Here is a 21,413-nt window from a genome sequence, read left to right on the forward strand (position 1 = left end):
AAACAAACCACTGTTTACAAAAGAAGTAAATATCGAGGGGAAAAAAATTGTTATATTTTATTGATATCTTTTATAACGTTCACGCGCCCACTCACTGCAAACGCTCACCATCGAATATTACAGCTTTCCGGTCATTCGACAATTTCAGGGAAATGCTTGCACATTAATCAGCTGTTAATACAGTAAAGTGAAATTATTTAAATGAATTATATTGTTCTAAATTTGGTTAAAAAAAAAAAAAAAAAAAAAAAAAAAAAAACATGAACAGTATATAGATATATTTTTTTCCTCATAGGAATGCTGAAAACTGTTAATCGGAACTCGCACTGACTATTGTTTAGCACGTGTACATGTATGTAACATTGCAGATCGCATATAATTTGAAAAGAGAAGTTATTAGAACTTATATTTCCGATATTAAAATTTGTCACGTTAAACTCTCAAATGACTCAGCTTATAAATAGTTTTCTTGATACTATTTAAAAAAAGATGTCGCTTTAGTATTGATATATAACTTAACAAAATTAATAATAATAAATAAAATAAAAAAAAAAAGATTAAATATATTCTGCTTTACAATTTTTTTTTTGTTCATTCATTATTTTCACCTTTTGCGAAATAAAAGAAAATACTTTCATAAATATACATACACTGCGGGATTTAAATTTGTTTTTTTTTAAGAGGGAATTTCGCAAAATTCCTGTTCGGGGAGATAACTCCCGTTTGTTTACGATACTAGTTGATCGATGATTTAACCGCGGCGGGGACAGGTAGGTGATGAATTTCTCGCGGAGGGAACGCGGTTTACCTGTCTCACCTGGCCAAATCCCGCGTTGTGTTTATACCGCGACGGGGCGCGGGAAATACGGGATCCGCGTTGCCTGTACTGTACATGTAGAGTCAATCAGATTAGAAATACAGCGACTATCAGAATTTCGGGCCGTAAAAAAGATCTGATTTTGATTAGATTTCAGGTGTAGTCGAATGTGTGTGTACTGAGGGGTTAGTTAATTCATTCAAGATTTATTATATTGTTCGTTTGGACGAAGGCTTCATAAAAAATATACACACTGCTTGTACAGGTACACATCAATGGATGTTCAGATTAATTCAAAAATCGGCGGACATTGATTTATTTTAGTTATCTAAAGGCAATGTTATTTCCAGAGACATTTATATTTTCTGTTTTTTGTCTCGGATTTTTCTTTTTTGTGATTTTCCGGTTTACAAAGGTCTGTGTTTTAACAGCTGTTCATAAACGCTGTCAATTAATATATGATCAGAGAAAACGAGACATCTCCCGGTAATTCATTTCTTATGGAAAATATATGGATTGACATCTTAGTATTTACCTGTGTAATTACGATGTTACAAACCGTGACGATGACTGGCCAGGAGGACTACCCGTTATTAAAACAACTCATGATCAACTCAGCGGACCTATAATTGACTTTAATATATGTTGTAAATCAATAAAATCATTTCAGTTTAACCGATATTTTATTGCAAAGATAATGGGAAAAAAAGACTTGGGATTTAGAATTTTTCTGAATTTCAAACGCTCGATATGCATATATTTGGGGCGCTCTTGCATATGCACTTATAAATTAAACGTGCATGTTCTGTACTTGCATGCGTGTACATTGTATGTATCCGTAAAACCTTAAGAGAGCTGATAAATGTGTTCTGATTTTCAGAAAAAATAATGGGAATCTATAAATAATTACATGTTTTTTGTTCGCATACAATAACAAGTTTAGTAGAAAAAAATAATTTGTTCAAGGTTAGGTGTCTAATTAATTTGTAATATTCAAATACAGTTACGCATGTACATGTATGTCTCATTCTACATATTTTGGAGGCGCGTGTGAATGTGGGATTTTGTATTTCCATACGCTCGATATGCATATATTTGGGGCGCTCTGTATATATACAGTTGTACATTTTAAGGGCGTCGACAAAAGAACGTATATTAGATTACATACATGTACATTTAAGTTTCAAAAGTTCCATTACTAGTAGGAATTTATTAAGGTAACATATTTTGAATTTTATTATGAATAAAACAGACAATTAACTCGATATCGAGAAATGAATTGTTTATAAAAATAACTATGCAACTTTCCTGTAATTCAGCGAATAAAATATTAAATAAAATGCACTTGCGATTTAATCAAAGATATTATGAAATAATCTGAAAGATTCAACATATTTATCCACTCATGACTTAGTTTACAAAATGAATTTGGAATGGCCATTCTCTGATTTGTTTTGTGTATGACTAGGTCGCTGGATCACACACGCCGATTGATCCCCGGTGACCTCCTTTGCCACGCGCTATCGAGGGAGGTGTTACATAATTGTAAACACACAAGGTGAATGTAAAAGGCGCACACTTAATGGCTGTAAATAGTCTATGCTTCAAAGTTATGTTTTATTTTCTCAGTATATTGTTTGTTTTTATATGATAAGAAGAAAAGGTTATCTTTTTTCCCCTTTTTTAGTAGACTGGTTTATTCGACTTTGAAAAAAATGAAATAAAACGAACAGTTGTCAAAAAATAACTTGGAAATAAAGCACAAAACACTTCAAGAACCTTATTCTAAAGAATATTAGCATCTAATGTAGCCAGATTTATTATTTATAGTAAGTTTATTTTAGTTACACGCATGAAAAGCTCTCGTTTACTTGCTGAATGAAAACAGTTACCTGTATATGGGTCAAGCTTCTGGCGCATTTAAAACACAAGACTCGAACAAAATAACATTTTCATGAAATCAATAAGATGTTAAAGAACAACTTTATTAACGACAGCCATTTCGAAATATTTACCGTTTTTGAGTTATAAAGCAAAAACTTTAAAGGGCTCCAGATCCCTAATTTGAGGGGCCAGCCCCTTTTTAGTGGTGTCAAATGAAAGGCCTTGAAATTGTGCTCAACTTTTATTCTACATGTTTTATCAAAATATTTTTAGTTTTAAAGATACAAAGGAAAATATGTCTAAATTTTCGCTCTTTTAGGCGTTCTAAATTTTGACCCCTAATTAGCGCCATTTTTAATACAGAAATCGAAAAACAAAAACCGATGTGCACAACTTCAATCTTTCTATTATCTAAATTCGGTAGAATTTCTGCTCCAGCTTTTGTAGTCTCGGAGCCTTTGTCTGGAAATGAAGCTTAATAAATTTTCATTTAAAGGGCAATAACTCAAAAGCGGAAGTGACTTTTTGAACTGTTTGACAGCATTCTGATAGAGTTTTGTAACGTCTATAAACTCTGCAAATTTGAGCAAAATCCGTTGAGAAATGAGCGAGATGTGAGGTCTCAAAGTTGGCGTCTAGGAAAAAGAAGAAAAAAAAAAGAATAATAATCTTAACCATCAGAATCAGTAGAAGGTCTTCCGTTGGAACGGAAGACCTTAATTATTATTGAATTATATTCATGCATGTTTATTTCTACATTCCCTCAGATTCTTTACTAGAAGTGGATTTAATTAATTTGCTCTACATCAGTACTTTATTTGAGGCCAATCGCAACTTCTGAGACCTCGAATGTATTACGTCAGCGTCCATGACAACGTTACCCCTTTTTATAAACATTTATATATGTAGCAAGACCTCTTATCTGTAGATTATGAGCTTTAACATCGTTGATTGTATGTATAATACCTAAAACATATACTATAGAACGGATTTTAAACTGTGGCTATCCAATATTTTAATAAATACAAAGTGAGTCCATTTTATATAAATTTTGAATACATTACGATGTAAATACATTTGAGGTGTTTTTCTGCGATTTCCTGAAAATGCGATTGACTTGAAGTTCAGTTTGTTTGGTATATAACTGTGTATACGTACATGCATCTTCGCTAGCCAAGGGTTTCTGATACGCTACTCTCCTCATAAACCCTTGGCATACGGTGCTGACAAAAGACGGGATTGTTTTTGTCACGTGATCATGATTCTTACCAGGTACGCACAGATTGCGTCATCGACAGAAATAAAAAGCGTATTTAAAAAAAAAAATGTTTTTAAAGAATAATTAACAAGAAGGTATCGAGTTATGTTAATTTGTTATCTAAACATGTAAAAATGCAAATCTACATCTTCAGTATAGATTCTTAATCACATATTTTGCCAATCTCTCACCAGAGGGCGTATTACGCTTCGCTACAACACCTCTGTCAACGTCTAAATGCCAAGATTCTTGGCAAAACTTACCCTGGCCTATTGCATAACAAAAAATAAATTTTAAAGTTATATATTTTAGCTTTAAAATTTAAAGAAAAGTTTATGTATGAAAATTAAAATGAGATATATCAGTAACACCGTATTTTACAAGGGATTATTTCTCAGCGGGATATTGCATCACTCATGTAGACAGATATGGAGAACGTGGAAAATTTAAAACGCATCGCCGACAAATATCAACATGGTTTAATTTTTAAAGACAAACAACTTGCAGCATTGACATATATACAGAAAAGTGAAGAATCTTCCTGTGATAAAGGCCACGCGTCTCCGCCTTCAGTACTACTTTTTAGACGTTGACAGAGGTATAAGTGGAGCGTAGCGGGAACGATAACTCTGGATAGATCTTGATATTTTGCACGGATGACACCATATAGCTATTCATAGAATGGCATGTTATCTTACGGATCATTGTTTACTTGCGTTTTACATTACCGATATTAAAGAGTCAAGATATATCCCGAACGCAAATATCGTCATTTACAAAAAACAATTGCTGATTGGTCGAACGATGTCGATCAACTCCAATCACAACTTGAGAAAAAAATCCCAACTTTTTTTAACACCGTATGCCAAGGGCTTATGAGGAGAGTAGCGAATCAGAAACCCTTGGCTAGCGAAGATGACGTACATGTATCATAATAAAAAAAAATACAGTATCATGAACTCATGAACATATAACTAATAGTTATACTGCCAGTTTTTCCAAAAACCCATGTTTACAATGTTTTTCAATCTCGCAATCACTTAGCTATGTCGTCTCAACCGTCTCAAATGATGACAATTTCGAATCTCTGCGAGATTTTTCGGAGTGTATGAAAGGCAAGTCAAACTGGTTGTGTGAAATTAAAATTCATAATTCTGCTTTCAGATTTTTACTACGAAAATTTGATTTTTTTTTTCAAATTATAATTCGTAAACATACGCAACATTATTTTCCCTTTAACGCAGGATATAGAAATCTTCCATATAAAAGATTTTTTTTGTTCACAGATTCTATGAAAAATTTTTAAACAAAAAATTTAATGAAATTTAGTGAAAAAAATCTCTAAAATGTGGAAATAATTTGTGAATATACAAGTAATATTTCCATTTAATATCAAAAATACACTAGACAAAACTGCTAACGCCCCACCTAAATAAATTAATATTTTTCTTTTCAAAACTTGTTTATGATGTTTTTGATATATAATTATGTTACTTTAATAAAAAATGAGACGCTTAAATGTTTCAACTGATAAATGACAACAATGTTTACTGAAGCGTAACCACTTCATAGAAAAAATTAAAATCATGTCCATACTTTTTTGGTGGAATAAATTTCAATATTTTTCTTTGTGGTTGTGTTCTTTATGTTTGTACTAATTAAAAACTCAGGAAAAAAGTTACACCGTATGCGGCGTTTGACTCTAGAAGAGCGTGCTAAGGCAGCCAGTATGGTGTTTGCAGGGGGTTCCTTTGAAGAAATTCGTGAAAAATTAAAACAATTAAAAGATTATGCATATCTTTGACGAAAGATTGTTGAAAATGAATAAACAATCATAAAAATGTTTACAATAGATAGCGACGGCATTAAGTAAGCACCACACAATAACTTCAAGATTGTTCCACAAAATTGGGGCAACCGGAAGTTGGGTGGATTTGGTAGGGACGCCAAGGCACTGGATTACTACTAAGCGATATGGTAGTCAATCAGGGTATATCATTTGATTTTTAAGTGGGAGACTGCTCCCGTCGCAACCTCACGGGCCACCATCGGTAATCACCAACTTCATATTTTGGCAAAAACTGAGCGCAGTGCACGTCGGGAAATTGGTTTTCGGACAAGAAGGTCCTTTAAGGGTCTTGACATGACACCAAAACATTTGTCAATCCAACTGTTTTGGAAAAGATGGCATATTTTATATATTAGTACCAATCAGGAAAATGATCAATTCACAAATAAGAATAATAAGTGGTGCGTTAGCAATTTTGTCTAGTGTATGTATGTATGAATTTGAGAACATAAAATCTAACATCTGAAATCCACAGCAAAAATACTTTGATTAACTTTTATAGCAAAAACTTTGATATACTATGGAAAAAAGCATTGATACCATAGTAAACCTTAGTTAACTATGGTAAACTATAGTATTTTTTGTTGGTTATGGATATCAAATTAAACAAAAAGTATATACCATGGAAATCCATCGCAGCTCATTGCAGACGAAAATTCCTGCACCCCTACTTATATTAATGTGATTTAAATTCAAGACAAGTAGTCTTGTTTGATCCATTCAAAAGACCGGTTGTATAAACCGGAAATTGTAATAGTCTGTTTCTTTTAAATACATATACAATGAAAAAATGTTTTTCCAGACTTTCTGATAGATCTTCATGATTTAAAAAAAGGAAAGTGTGGCGGTGAAAAAATCGCATGCTACTTACCTTTCGCTTTTCTGAAAATTTATGGCGAAGAGAGAGTTCTATAGCGATTGTTCTTCCGAAGTAATTAAAAAAAGTGTAATATCTACTACATTGAAAAAAAAATGTTTACCTTATGTGGCTATTGTTACTATATTACTTTAGTGTAACTTTCTCTTAAATGCCTTTAATATAAAAAATGAACGTTCATTAAAGATAGATAATTGAATAATAATGCACAAACCTCTATAGAATAGTGTTTGAAAAGACGAGTATTTAAAACTGTAAAATTGTATCGCCAGGTAGATTCGAACCACGTCTCTAAAAATTGACTCTAAAGCCAGCGGACAAATCGTCTGAGCATAAAGCGGTATAAATACAAACCAGGTTGCCAATAACAACGGCTTTCCTTATTTGTTGTAGTTTTTTTTTTTGGTGGGGGGGGGGGGATTTTTGACCCCAGGACAATGATGTCCCTTATTAAATCCTGTTTTACAATATTTCTTAGGTCTCAATCTATTAAAATATTATAATTTTATTTAGGGGCAGGCCTGGACTGAAAGACTTCTTAGCCGAAAATCTGCAAAAAGGGGTGTTTTAACGGGGACAATGTTGTATTAGCCAACTTGAGGGATAGTTTTAAATTCATATGATAAATTTTGGGTTCAAAATACATAGTTTATTTATTTTTTTTTAAGTTGTGGAAAGACCGGGATACCCATGAAATATATTAAGATTATTGATTCTGCACAAGTTATGGATATATTAAAAAAAAAAAAGAAGAAGAAAATTATAAACTTTGCAATAATTTTTCTGCAATATTATAATATCTGCTATTTTATAAACCTTGCTTTTACTCACTGAAATAAACTGTATATAAACATTGCTGTGACGTCATGCCTTTGTTCTTGCAGTCTAAAAATTTACCTGTAGCCGTCCGATAATAATAATTAGCAGTCCAATAATATATTATCGGACGGCAGTGATAACAAAATCGGACAGTAGTTAAAAAACAACAAGAAGAGTGAAATCAAGGTTTAATTTGTCCAGAAACCAAAAAAAAGTTAGGGAGAAAAAATTCAGGGAAAGCGAACGCGAGGAAATTAATTAAGTTGTTAAAATAGCAAATCCAAGAAGAAACTGGAGTTTTAACCTTCCTCAAAAGTAACACTTTCCATTCGTTTTTTTTTTTTTTTTTTTTTTTTTTGCAAAGTTTTTTCGATACAGCACTGTGAATTTGCCAATTTAAATCCATTTCTGATAAAGAACCTGTCTGCGAATCTCTTCATTTAACGAGGTTTGTTCGCCAATTACCATGATGACCGCACTTTTAAAACCCAAGATTTTCATTATTTCATCCAATCAAAATTTTTGATAAAAGTCCACATTTTTACTTTAAATGCACTTTGAAGATATCATCCAACACTGTATCTGTATCAATGTCAAAGCACTTAAAAAAAAAAAATTCCGAATCATAAAAAAATCCTTCATCACCTGACTACTGTCCATAGTTCCTGCTAAGCCAAACGACTGCCATTGAATGAATGAAACAAAAGAGTAAACTCACTGATTTTTCTGTCTAAAGGAAAAAAAACTCTCTCTTTTTTTTGTCAACTTATTAGATGGTTTCAGGTAGAAAACTATTGATGCCTGAACTCCTAATTATCGGACTCCTCCAGGTAACTTTTGGACATTTAAATAGCAATGTTTTAAGTAAGATATATGCCTCATACAATTCTATATGTAAAATTATCAGACTGTTTTCGGCCCTAACGGGCCTCAAACAGTCTGATAATTTTACATATAGAACAGTATTCGGCATATATCCATTACATAATTCTATAATTCATGGATATCCTATATATTCTTAAAGCAGGAAAAAAACTCTTACTATAACTTATTTTCATGACTGTGTATCTATATTCTAAAAAAAAAAAATCTAAAATCTTGTTGATTAGAGCTAACCCATTAAAAGCTAGTGACAGGAAGACCGTTTGCAGTGTGAATTAGAAATCCTGAATCCGCTCCTTTGAGGTAAGTGTTCCAGCTTTATATTTTTACACTGCGCAGACATCGGAAGGGTCAGAGTACTAGAATTGGTGAACATCAAATCTCCGCATTTTTAAAAATTAAAGTACGTTTGATTCATTTTGATGTGAACTAGAACAGGAGCACATTGAGGAGCATTAACCTCGCAATATTCGTGCACTATTTCACTCTTTGCAGTGTTTTGCTTAGCTGGTAAGTTTTGCATGTTTTGTTATTTCACAATATAATTGAGGTTTTGTATGGAAGCTCAACTGGATCAGGATTAACCCTGTAAAGAATATACTAAAACTGTGTTTAATGTGAAAGACAGTAAGTTTTATTGTAAATGAAATTGTCATTTTAAATACATGAAACATAATTCCTTCGTCTTAGCTTTTGTTGAAATCATTCTTTGAGAGTGTCAAATTAAGGAATTGCTTAATTGCTTATTGTGTATGTATTTTTGAATATCTAAATCAAAAATATTACTGATATTTGTAGGGAAAATTCAATTTTCATTTATTTCCATATATATATGGAAACAGCATTTATAAGAGAACGCTGGTACAAACAAATTCCATTCATAAGACAAGAGACCTCGAGTAACCTCACACGTGACATATATAGATAAACCTTGCAGGACGATCGATATCACGCTTGTGTGTCGGTTGAATAACTTTTCTGTCTTTTGTTCTCTTCATTCTCTACTCTGTTCTTGCCACTTCCTTCAGTTTGATTTTTGGCACAGCAATACTACTGAGTATATGTATATTAAAATTGATTTATCTTCGCACGTTTATAATAGTTCACCTTAACAATTTTGAAGCTCTGGCAAAGAAAAAAAAATAAAATGTCGACTTATATTTTTTCAATCTAAAAACACATGAAGATACGCTCCTCGTCACTTCAGTGGTAGCATGCTTCAGTTGTACGTTCGCAGTTCACAATTCAGATCTAAAGCCCACATTTTTATAGAAATGAAATGTGGAGATAACAAACAGTAGCCATTCTCAAAAGTCCATTAAAGCAATACAAAGTATGAGCAAAGCAAATACAGACATCTAAAATCGGAGTTGGGATCAGATGCCATGAAGGAATAAGCATCTCCTACAGACTGGTCACACCCGCCATGTTCTCATTGTCACGATCGGGTAAACGGAAAAATTCCTTAGTCAATTCAGCGTGAAAATTTATATGAAAGATATGTCAGTCAATATTCGACCTATCAACAGATTGTATTAAATTGTAAAGAAGGTCATTGTATCGACCATAAAATAATTTATGTGAAATGTTGACTTGAAACGAGAGATTGTTGATATCCTTGTATCATCAACTTATTTGCCAATAGCGTGTGTGAAAATAGTATTTTGCTACATAAATAAAGGAAGCTGATAACAGAAGTCATCACGTTTATCATAAAGTATAGATGTCAGTTTCCCATCAATGTCTTTCTCTAGTGAAACATATAAATATGAAACAGATGTGTCAGACTCTGTGGGGGTTCACTGGGATGCACAAAAAAAAGGAATGAGGGAAAATGAGAAGGGAAGGGGGAAGAGTGGATGTGGAAGAGAGAAGAATGACAAAAAAAAAAACAAAAAAAACAATGAGGATTTGGAGGCCTGCATCGGAATCTTTTTTGATTAAAATCAAATTAAATCCTATACACTGCAATAGCAAAATAATGCAAATTATTAAACGTTACAATATAAAAAAGTTCGTTTGACTTTTAAAAATGTAGAAAATGCATTTCAGTTTTAATTGTTTCTAAAAATTTCTTTTAGAGAGGGAAAGAGAAGAAAAACTTCAATTCAACATCATGGCTATTTTATCTCTAAATGTACAAACCATTTTGGCGGGACTTACCATTGGTCTTCTGGTGTATTACGTCATCAAACGAATGCGATATCGCCTGCCACCAGGTCCCTGGTGCATACCACTTGTTGGACATTATCAAGGTAACATTTTTTCCCCCCAGAAATAGCCTCTAAATCTTATAATTACTGTCTAAAAATGGTTTCTGTGTTGTGTTTTCGAAATTAATTATAAACACAATTGTTCAGTTAAGTTAGAACTGTGGTATGGGAAAGGGACTGGATGCTTATTTCTACTTTAGATTTGACATTGAAGTATCAATATAAATAAGATATATATATTTTAAATTTTTGAAACTATTGCTTAAACATGTAAATAATGAAAATAATTTACTAGGCATTGAAAATATCTGAAGAATAAAGAGAATGATATTAAAAGCCATTAAATTTTGTAAAAACATTCTCCGAAATTTTATTTTTTTCAGTCTACAGCTCAGTTGAGATTCACAAGAAGGCCGCAGAACTATCTAAGAAATATGGTCCAGTCCTACGCCTCTCATTTGGTTAGTGTCTGTTACTAATGATAAATGGGGTGAGGTAAAAACTGTCTAATTCATGATGCAACCAAGTAATAGTAATTGTAAATAAATTTTAAATTCAAATTTCAGAGCGAACAGATAGGTGTCATCTGCTTCTGTGATTTCTATGCGCCTAAATTCTTTTGAAATAACCAATATTTTTGTCTAAATCATGGAATCAGAGACAAAATCCCCGGGAAACAAGATCATTAAGAAATTACAGTACAATAAGCGACTTCATTCATTTGTATTTTTCTTCATTATTACACCTTCTCTGCAGCATGTAATCAAGTTTGAAATCAGGTTTTCCCAAATCATATTTGGAATCTTTGGGGAGGATATAACACAAATCTATATTTTTGCGGACACCTGTTTATCTCAAATATATATTCAGCGTCAAAATACAGGCTTCAATTTTTACTTCTTTTTTTTTACAAATCCAAACAGGACCTCAGACGTGGATTATACTGAATAATAATGACGTTGTGCTAGAGGCAATGGTGAAAAAGAAGGCAGATTTTGCTGGGAGACCAAAATTTAATTCAGGTACAATAAAACTTTATAATTATAATTTTTTTTTCAAAAATCATATCAATCAGCATAAAATAATCAATTTTGACCAATTCGTGTAAATTGGAAATTGTAGGTGAAGTATTTACTGAAGGAGGAAAAGACATTGCGTTTACAAATTATTCACCTACATGGAAATTTCACAGGAAAGTAGCAGGCAAAGCTTTAAGGTAAATATGAGAAAACCACTGAGAAATCAGTTTGTATAAGGTGATTATCATCTTTGCAAGTCAAGGAGTTTGAAGCCGCTCCTAACAAATGTTGGGAGTTGAGCAGATCGAAACCCCCTGGCCTTTTGGAGATGCTTTGGTTAGGAAGCTCCTTCCATGCAAAGTTGTAAAAATAATTAAATATTTTGAAGGATTGATCACATCTCGTATATCAATTTTATTTGAAAATCATATATTGTTAAAAATTTGAGCCAAATAGTCCAAATTATTGACGTTTTGGAGTTATTACATTTTGCACGAGTCATCCTCTTAATCACTCACCTTAATGATGTTAACAGTAAAAAATGATAACTAATTCGTCATTAAAGTATGGAAACTTTTCTTATAAATTTCATTTATTATACCTAAGAGAGCAAATGCAAGTAGTGATAGTTTCTTTATGCTTATGCATGTTACTGTAAGCCGTTGAGGTATTGATTAAAAAAAATGACCACAATACGTAAACTGTCAGATATATAATTTTTAGGCATTATTTACAAGGGGATCTGCTTGAAAATATGATACAAGACAACACAGAAAAATTTCTAGCTAAAATGGCAGAGGAGAAAGAACCATTTGTTTTCAAAGAATATGTTGATCTGATGGTTTTCCATCAACTTTACACTATCTGTTTCGGAGAAAAGTAAGTATATTGGAAGCTGCTTTCTCACAAACTATATGAATAAGTATTGGGAGTATTAGGGAGAGGGCGAAATAAGTTTTAAGAACTTGTACCCAATCCCATTGTATATATATTGCAATAAAATATGTTCAATTCAATAAGTATTGGATATATGGCAAATACAGTTCTGGCGTTCAGGCTCTTGTGTGTGCATAAATTAGTCAATAACTGAAAAAATATACAACTTCATTCTTGAAATCTTAATTATTCTTTTAAAATGTTTAGGAAGCCAACTTATGCACGATGGTAGTAATCGGGCTAGATTGCTTATATAATTGGATTGTAAATTATTGTATCTTTAAAAATCCTTCAATTGTAATAAAAAGTATTTCAATTGTCATTACATTAATCTAGAGTTAAAGTCCCTGATACCCCCCCCCCCCTTTTAAGACAGATGAACCTTTTCCTAACTTTGATAGAGGTCGATTAAAAAGGGAAGATAGATACATATTTCCATTTTTTCACTTGTAATGAATTTTACAATTTTGTCCAGATAATGGAGGATTAGTGCTGTTTTGACTGAGACCTCTACCAATATCTGTTATCTCTATACAGCTGTATATCAAAACAGACTTTGACCCAAGTATTTCTTAAAGAGTATTTAAGTTGGTCAATTACTGTCGATGAAGGCATTTGTAGTTTACCGAACTTAGTTTACAATTGGCAATGTAGGACTTCAAATTTCTTTTTCTAATAAACTTTGTAATGATATATTTGAACAGGCGACCTGTCGATGACCCGGAAGTGAAAGCTTTTCTCAAATTAGATAACGACCTCCTCGACCTTTTCGGCGCTGGTCTCCTAGAGGATATAATTCCATATCTGAAAGATATCTGCCCCACAGCTAAATGGAAGAAAGTCAATAAAATGATCGAAGAAATTCTTCAAAAGCTTCACACTAAATTTAAACAACACGTGGATACCTTCTCACCAGGTTATCCATTTTATATTTAATTTTTTGATTTTTGAAATAATCTATTAAAGAGTGATAAAATATTATAACGGAATATTTCCAAGTAGATGCATGTACACACTAAGTCTTGTACTGTTTTGAAATTAAGACACAAATGATGTATACCAGTAATTCATTGTTTAGAAATATTCATGCATCTTTTCTAGATAAAAACAGGGACTTTATCGACAGCTTGCTGATGGCCAGACAGGAAGCTGAGAATGAAGGAGACGAAGCAGCGTTGGAGAGGTTGGATGATACATACCTTGTTCAGACCATATCAAATATATTTTTTGGTAAGTAATTCTCAGTCTTATGTTTAAGGTAATTGAATTTTTCATATCAGATTTTTTTATACCTATACTTTTCCAACAATTGCAACTCTTTTTCTATGGAGGAATCTTTAAACCATTAATAAACTATATTGCAAAAATTATATATAACATTGGAATATGTGTAAATGGTATAATGAAACATTCATCGTGCAGAAATTTCTAGAATTGCATAAAAAGAGTAAAAACTTGTCGACGAACCTTAAACACTCATGCTTGATAGAAAATTGCCGTGTCATTTAAACGAGGTCCGGGTCATAGTACGTATGTAGGAGAATTTAATATTGTTTCAGATATAACGTCGTTATTAAGGAACACGACACAAAAGTTGCTTGTGATTCTAGGGTTGGTCCTGACCTTGACCCAGGGTTAATCAAGGTCAGATTACATGTTCCAGACGAGTAAAATTCTTCCATTTAACCTTTAAAGGAAGGAATAACTGAAAATTCTATAGAACCGTTTTTGCAAGATGCCAAAGTTCTTTATAAAAGTTATTCCAAAGTATCACATTACTTGCCTCACAGCGGGTATTATGACAGTTTCTGACGAGTCCAAACGCGAGATGAAACGTTGAATTTTATATAAAAACTAAAGGAATTGTTCAACAAAACCCTTTAACATTATATTAAAATTATCATGTAAGGCATAGAAAGAAGTTTTTGAAGCTTCTTTATTCCTTCATGAAAATACTTAAAATGTAATTGGGTGTTAAATTTACATGAAAGTTTTAAAGAATTATTCGATTTCTTAAAAAAAAAAAAAAATAAACATATCATTTCTTTTGGTTGGAAATAGATCTTTAGACTCATTTTTTTAGCTCACCTCGACGAAGTCGAGATGAGCTTATGCTATACCCCCGGCGTTGGCGTTCGGCGTCCCGGTTAAAGTTTTAGGAGCAAGTCCCATTCCCAAATAACTATAAGCCCTACCTGGACCAAACTTGCATGGATGATGCATCTAGGGATGGACACTACCACACTTGCTTCGGATGCTGGATCTGACCTAGATTTTCCAGATGAGTGACCAGGTTAAAGTTTTTGGAGCAGGTCCATTCCCAAGTAACTATAAGCCCTACCTGGACCAAACTTGCATGGATGATGCATCTAGGGATGGACACTACCACACTTGCTTCGGATGCTGGATCTGACCTAGATTTTCCAGATGAGTGACCAGGTTAAAGTTTTTGGAGCAGGTCCATTCCCAAGTAACTATAAGTCCTACCTGGACCAAACTTGCATGGATGATGCATCTAGGGATGGACACTACCACACTTGCTTCGGATGCTGGATCTGACCTAGATTTTCCAGGTGAGTGACCTGGTTAAAGTTTTTGGAGCAGGTACCCAATTATAAGCCCTACCTGGACCAAACCTGCATGGATGATGCATCAAAGGAAGGACACTACCATACTTGCTTCAGATACTGGATCTGACCTACATTTTCCAGATGAGTGACTAGTTTAAAGGTTTGGGAGCAGGTCTATTCCCAATTGATTATTTAAGCCTTACCTTGACCAAACTTGCATGGATAATGTATCTAGGGATATACACTACCATATTTTCTTCAGATGCTGGATCTGACCTAGATTTTCCAGATGAGTGACCAGATTAAAGTTCTTTTTGGAGCAGGTCCATTCCCACAGAACTGTAAGCCCTACCTGGACCAAACTTGCATGGATGATGCATCTAGGAATGTACACTAACTAACCTGCTTCTGATTCTGGATCTGACCTAGATTTTCCACATGAGTGAATTTTAGCCATATTTTAACCAAATTAGCATGGATGATGATATATATAGAGATGGACACTTCCAGACTTGTTTTGGATTTTAAGTCTAATATTGATGGATGTACACTAACTAGAAAAAAAATATGATGTGTGATTTGCCTTACTTATAGATAACATTCGTCGAGGTGAGCTTAGTAATCTTTGATTACCTATGTTTATAATGCGAATTGAAGGATCCTGTTCAGATTTAATGATGAGTTTGACAATTCTACTTTTCTTGATTCGTTTACAGCTGGAGTTGATACCACTAGATTTGCAATGGACTGGTTTGTATATTTCATGACCAGATTTCCAGAAATTCAAATCAAATGCCAGGAGGAAATTGACAGGGTTGTTGGTAAGATTGAAGTAACTTGCTTGTTTCTTTTTTTCTTGTCAAGCACTAGAAAGTGAACTGAAATAAAAAAAAAATGTTTGAGTTTGTTGTCGTGTAAATTATCTTTCACAGGTTCTGGACATCCATCAATGAAGGACCGTAACAACTTGGACTACACAGAGGCTTGCTTGTTTGAAACTTTGAGGCTCGGAAACGTTGCAGGACTTGGTGTCCCTCATATGACTATTTGTGATACACAAGTTGGTAAGTTATTTTTACTTTCATCTAATCAGTTTCCAAAGCAATTTTCTTCTTCTTTGGGTGTTTGTGACATTGATATTTCTGGACTTAACAAGCACTAAAATCTGAAAAAAAAAATGATTGAAATGCTGTTCTAAATGTAGACTTCACTTCTAAAATAAATAGCTTAAGCTGAATGAGTTGTCTTCCTATTTTGAAATGACATCTATTGTTAATAACCAACACAGTAATATTATTACCATTTTCAAGTATACGCTATGCACAGTACAATTCCATGTGTCGATCGCATCATGTGGTCTCAACTGATTTCTTAATATCTTAAAAATGATCATTTTTAGGATATTTCATTATTAAAGTTTTTCTTATTAGAAAAACTTTAATAATGAAATACATATACCACATGTACTACAAAAAATCATTTTGAGCTCTCTCTCTCTATTTCATATACTATGTACAATCATTATTATTAAACAGGAGGATACGACATTCCCAAAGGCACCACAGTTGCTATTAACGTATGGGCTCTTCATCTAGACCCAAAATACTGGAAAGACCCTGAGAAATTCGATCCTTATCGTTACCTTGATGAAGAAGGCAAAATGAAGCCAGTAAAACCAGAAAGTTGGCTTCCTTTCTCAGCTGGCCGGCGTGTTTGTCTTGGGGAAACAGTCGCTAAACCGGAACTCCTGCTGATGTGTGCAAACCTACTGCAGCGATTTGATATTCGCCTCCCAGATGGCGTGAAGGCCAATCCAGAGTATAATATGAGAGGATTTGGTATAGAACTCCCATCGGATTATAAAATCGTCGTGAAGGAAAGAATCAGGAATTGAAGCTTGGACACCATGGTACATGTACATATAAATGAAGATATATCTGTAAATATCTGGGGAAAAAAACCCAGAAAAGCTTTAAATTCAAATAACTATTTTTAGCTTGTAATGATAGGTAATGTTTATATTCTTCCATTTATGCAATTATTATAACCATTTCAATATTTCAAAAATATAGATCTGTTTGTAATAAGCTCCATGAGAATAAAAGAACAATATAATGAAGTCATATGAGGACATATGGAAGGAAATGCTGTTTGATTGTGCACCTGATTGAATAGATAATGACTGTTTTCTGAGGTCCGTGTTTGCTCTGCTCACAATTTGTATTGTTGAGTTGCACATTTGAGCAAGGTTACTGTTCACATTTCATAATTAAATATTTTGTTTAGATACATCTATGTTTTAAAAACATGTATAAGTCAAGAAAAAGACTTACAGGCCTTGCTGATTTAATAGTATACGGGTAAACATGCTTAAGAAGAAATTCTTTCTAGCCATGAGGGATATTTTTTTTTTCGCCGTTGTTAATCTTGTCTTTCAGAGAATGTTATCTTTAATATTCGTTCAGTGCTCTGCCGGTAACTTATCCTAGGTCAATCCTCATTAATAGAAGACATGTATTTTTCTTGACATAGAAGTGTCAATTAGATGCTATTTAATATTCCCCTTCAATTCAACAGGCATTTAAAAATGGATAATTATATGAATTTAAATGTGAAAAATGTTGTTCCCCTCCTCGTCCCAAATATTTACAATACAATAAGTGAACACATAAAGGGATATATATATAAATATATATATATATATATATATATATAAAGCAATAAAAATGACCAACGACACGAACAATAATAATTGTCAAATTTTCGGGTCGACCTGTCCCTTCCTCAGGACAAAGAAAAGAGTTAAGAAGTCATAAAAACAAAGGAAATAGAGAAACACAAACGATGATAGAAATAAACAAAAATGAATAATAGGTACAGAAAATAAGAATAGAGAAATAATGGATATACGGGTGGATCTGAGAAGATACAGTTGGCGTAAAAAAGGATATAAAAAGCACTAAAAACCAACAACACTGTATATCCTAAGTGTCGGATCTACTAAGTAGATACAAGGTCACGGATGGAAATTTATATAAAGCACTAAAAATGACCAACGACACGAAGAATAATAATTGTCAAATTTTCGGGACGACCTGTCCCTTCCTCAGGACAAAGAAAAGAGTTGAGAAGTCATAAAAACAAAGGAAATAGAGAAACACAAACGATGATAGAAATAAACAAAAATGAATGATAGGTACATCGTTTGTGTTTCTCTATTTCCTTTGAGATGAAAACGTAATTCTAATATTGCAATGCAAAAAAAAAAAAAAAAAAAAAAAAAAAAAAAAAAAAAAAAAAGAAAATAATCATTTCGCCTCAGGAGGATACGACATTTCTAAAAGCACGATAGTCGTAATTAACCCCTGGGCTCACCAGCATAAACCACAGACCTGGAAAGACCCTTAAAATTTGATCCCACTTGCTATATTGATGTTGATGGAAAGGGTAAAATAACGTCAGAAAACTAGAGAGTTAGCTTCCGTTCTCTGCTGGTCGCTGTGTAAGTTTCAAAACCTGTGTTGTAGAGTAGGATTTTCCCCATAGCCACCCTCCTGAAATCTGTACTCTAGAGTAGTACCCCTCTGGGGGTCTCACACTAGTCAAATTTCACCCTTTTTCTTTCTCAGAGTAGGATTTCTCCTATTTTCTTATCAATTCTAAAACTATATCGACAACATTTATGCTTAAAGTTTATATGAATGTCATCTTATTTATAATAGAAAAAAATATAAGAACACTAAAAGAGTATGCAAGCTGTAGGATAAGCATGTCCCCTCGACTCCAGCAGTGTAATATTTATATTGGATTTGAAAGCAGAGAGCAAATACTGTCTTAATGTTTTGCACAATTTAAATTTTTCTTTCAGAAGTTAAACCATTTCTATTTCCATTGCAACGGTAGCTATTTTGAATATTTAAACCCCAGAAACTTGGAGAGAAACTTACATATCAATACTGTGTGCTTTATTTGAAATACAATATGAGAAAAAACATCCATTTTTATTAAAATGCCTCTTTATTAATTTTGTTTTCATGGACACAGTTAAAAATTGTCCAATCGATTACATAGCTCCGTAATTTTATTTTAATTTTTAGAAACCAGATTGACCCCCCAAAAAGAATAAGACTAATGCTTCAAGCGAATTGCTTGGGCACTTATTGAGAAAAATGAAATTTAAAATTTGCAATTTTCATACTTCGTATCTTTTAATGGAATTGGTCGTCATTTTGAACATTTTAAATGTTGAATACAAACTAGACTTTTTGATTATAGTTTAGATATATAGACATAGATAGATATATAGAAATTTCATTAGGACTGCCAATGGCGAGAGAAAATTTCGGAAAATTAAAGAAAACACACATGTAACAATGTGCCCCCATGCATAAGTATAGGCATGTTATCTTATTGGGGATAATTGGCTTTGGGTGAAACTGCATTCTGTTAAAGAGAGTCTTAGTCAATAGGTTTTCCTCCGGGAAAATTGAATCTGATGTGGGATTTCGTTAGGGGTAATCCTACTCTAGAGTCATTCTTGCCAGTCTAGAGTCATTTCCCGTGGACATTTTTTTTTCATGCTTTTGCATGCTTTTCCGTGCTGTCCATTTTTATTCTATTATTTCCATGCTCACAATTACAAACAATTCATTTGTAACACGTTTAATAAACGTAGAGTTCTAGGTTTTTCAAAGTCATATACTGTAACACTGTGTAACTAAGGCGATTTTCGTCTGCATTCCTTTGTTGTACTATCGGTGAATACAATTGTCAGGCCAGGGTTCCCTGACAAATACAGGTGATCACGGGTATTGTAATATGAAAAAACCCTTTGTTGTCCATTTAACCAGTTAACTGTTTAAATGCCTAAGGGATGCTGCTCGTTTTCCTTAACCTTGAAGCGCTAGTGTTCTGAACGTGGCACAGGGTACATTTTTTATATACATTTTCTAGTTAACAACTATGCAACAAATTACAAACACCCGTGGCATCTTTTATAGTTTCTACTCTTTGTATTTTTTCAGATAAACATTTTTTAAATTGTTTTTTTTTTTTGCAGTCCATTTGATATCGTCATACAATGAAGCGCATTGAAATGGTAAAATTCTCCGTTTGAATGGAACGTTTTGAGCTTTCTTTAGAACCTTGATTGTCATATAATGACAAGCCTATTTCTTTAGAAAGTAAAAACAACGCTCAAATGATTCATTCCAATACCTGTAGAACAGGTATTCGATAAATATAATAGCCAATCAAATTGACAGTCTATACATAAACACAAAGTAAACACGTGTTCGACCGATACATGTGTTTTGGTAACATAAACACAAAGTAAACACGTGTTCGACCGATACATGTGTTTTGGTAACTCCAATAAACATGATAAATTAATAATTATGTATATGTTCGTTGCAATACGCGTTATATGCAAAATCGGTGTCTCTAACTCTCTCTTCTAACTTTATAAAATCTTCTTTTCAGTGTAATTCATGTTTCTAGTCGCAGAGAGTGGGGCTACCTAAAGCAGTACAACGAATGTTTCTTTCTTATTTCTAAAGAAAAAGGCGTGTCATTCTGTAGCATGGTTCTCCATGGGCCGTCTGACTCCGCCAGCGTTAAATTCCCTAGCGCCACGGTAAAAAAAAAAAAAAAAAAAAAAAAAAAAATCAGCGCCATAGTTCCGCCACAGTCAAAATTTTAGCGCCACAGCAAGATCACTGTATTCAGTAAGATGAATATAAAAAATTATATATCAAATGAACATCCAAATTATGTACCGATTTTCAGTTTTTAAGGCTTAACCGTTAATTTACTCTAATTAGGGTCCATTGTTTGGCTTGTGCAATCAGTTATCTTCTAGATCTCGATGGACACATGAATGAAAAGAGACAAGCCATTTTTTCGCACTTCAGGATAATTACAAATGAAATTTGAATATCAATTAATTCATGTTTTAATAGTTCTACAGATAACCACGTTCTTAAATTGCATTGGCACTGCGAGTCAAACATCGTACGTGTATCGTAATCATGTATTTTTGTACAGTGTAGCAATTGACGTGTGATAAGAAGCACCCAAACTTTCCAGTCAAACGAAAAATTTTACCACTTCAATGCGCTTCATTGTAGATTGAGTTGAACCACGTGTTCGAAGTGAAAAAGTGAACATATAGGTGTCGAGTTAACGTTGCTATTCATGCAATGATTGGTCAATTGTGGGTGGTAAGATCCTCTGTGCGCATTAATAACAAAAGCCATATAAGGTAAACAAAGGTTTGTCATATACATTT

General features: G+C 33.2%; 2 protein-coding genes across 2 annotated transcripts in view; both read left to right on the forward strand.

Annotated features, from left to right (window-relative positions):
* Positions 1–17,317, forward strand: part of LOC133202640 (steroid 17-alpha-hydroxylase/17,20 lyase-like) — a 32,483-nt gene extending 15,166 nt beyond the window's left edge. Inside the window, exon 12 of the transcript XR_009723271.1 lies at positions 17,213–17,317. The gene's annotated coding sequence lies outside the window, so the exon portion shown is untranslated. The remainder of the gene's footprint in view (positions 1–17,212) is intronic.
* LOC133202639 (steroid 17-alpha-hydroxylase/17,20 lyase-like) lies at positions 8,777–17,317 on the forward strand. The gene is made up of 11 exons (XM_061338494.1): positions 8,777–8,896; positions 10,468–10,641; positions 10,983–11,060; positions 11,523–11,621; positions 11,722–11,815; positions 12,342–12,497; positions 13,259–13,470; positions 13,656–13,784; positions 15,841–15,945; positions 16,057–16,188; positions 16,660–17,317. Exons 2-11 carry the CDS (start codon positions 10,503–10,505, stop codon positions 17,016–17,018), a joined length of 1,503 nt encoding a protein of 500 aa, XP_061194478.1. The 5' UTR covers positions 8,777–8,896; positions 10,468–10,502; the 3' UTR covers positions 17,019–17,317.
* Positions 17,318–21,413: the final 4,096 nt, after the last annotated feature.

This window comes from Saccostrea echinata, unplaced genomic scaffold (genome assembly GCF_033153115.1).
Source record: "Saccostrea echinata isolate AGI-Se365-2 ecotype Australia unplaced genomic scaffold, CSIRO_AGI_Sech_v1 ptg000047l, whole genome shotgun sequence".
Lineage (NCBI taxonomy): Eukaryota > Metazoa > Mollusca > Bivalvia > Ostreida > Ostreidae > Saccostrea > Saccostrea echinata.

What these genes read in the sequence shown, in the direction of transcription:
- LOC133202639 (XM_061338494.1), top strand. Translation starts at nt 10,503, where the DNA reads ATGGCTATTTTATCTCTAAATGTACAAACCATTTTGGCGGGACTTACC. An exon ending in ACTATCTGTTTCGGAGAAAA is followed by an intron (nt 12,498 to 13,258) that starts GTAAGTATATTG and finishes ATATTTGAACAG; the next exon opens with GCGACCTGTCGATGACCCGG. An exon ending in GGAAATTGACAGGGTTGTTG is followed by an intron (nt 15,946 to 16,056) that starts GTAAGATTGAAG and finishes TATCTTTCACAG; the next exon opens with GTTCTGGACATCCATCAATG.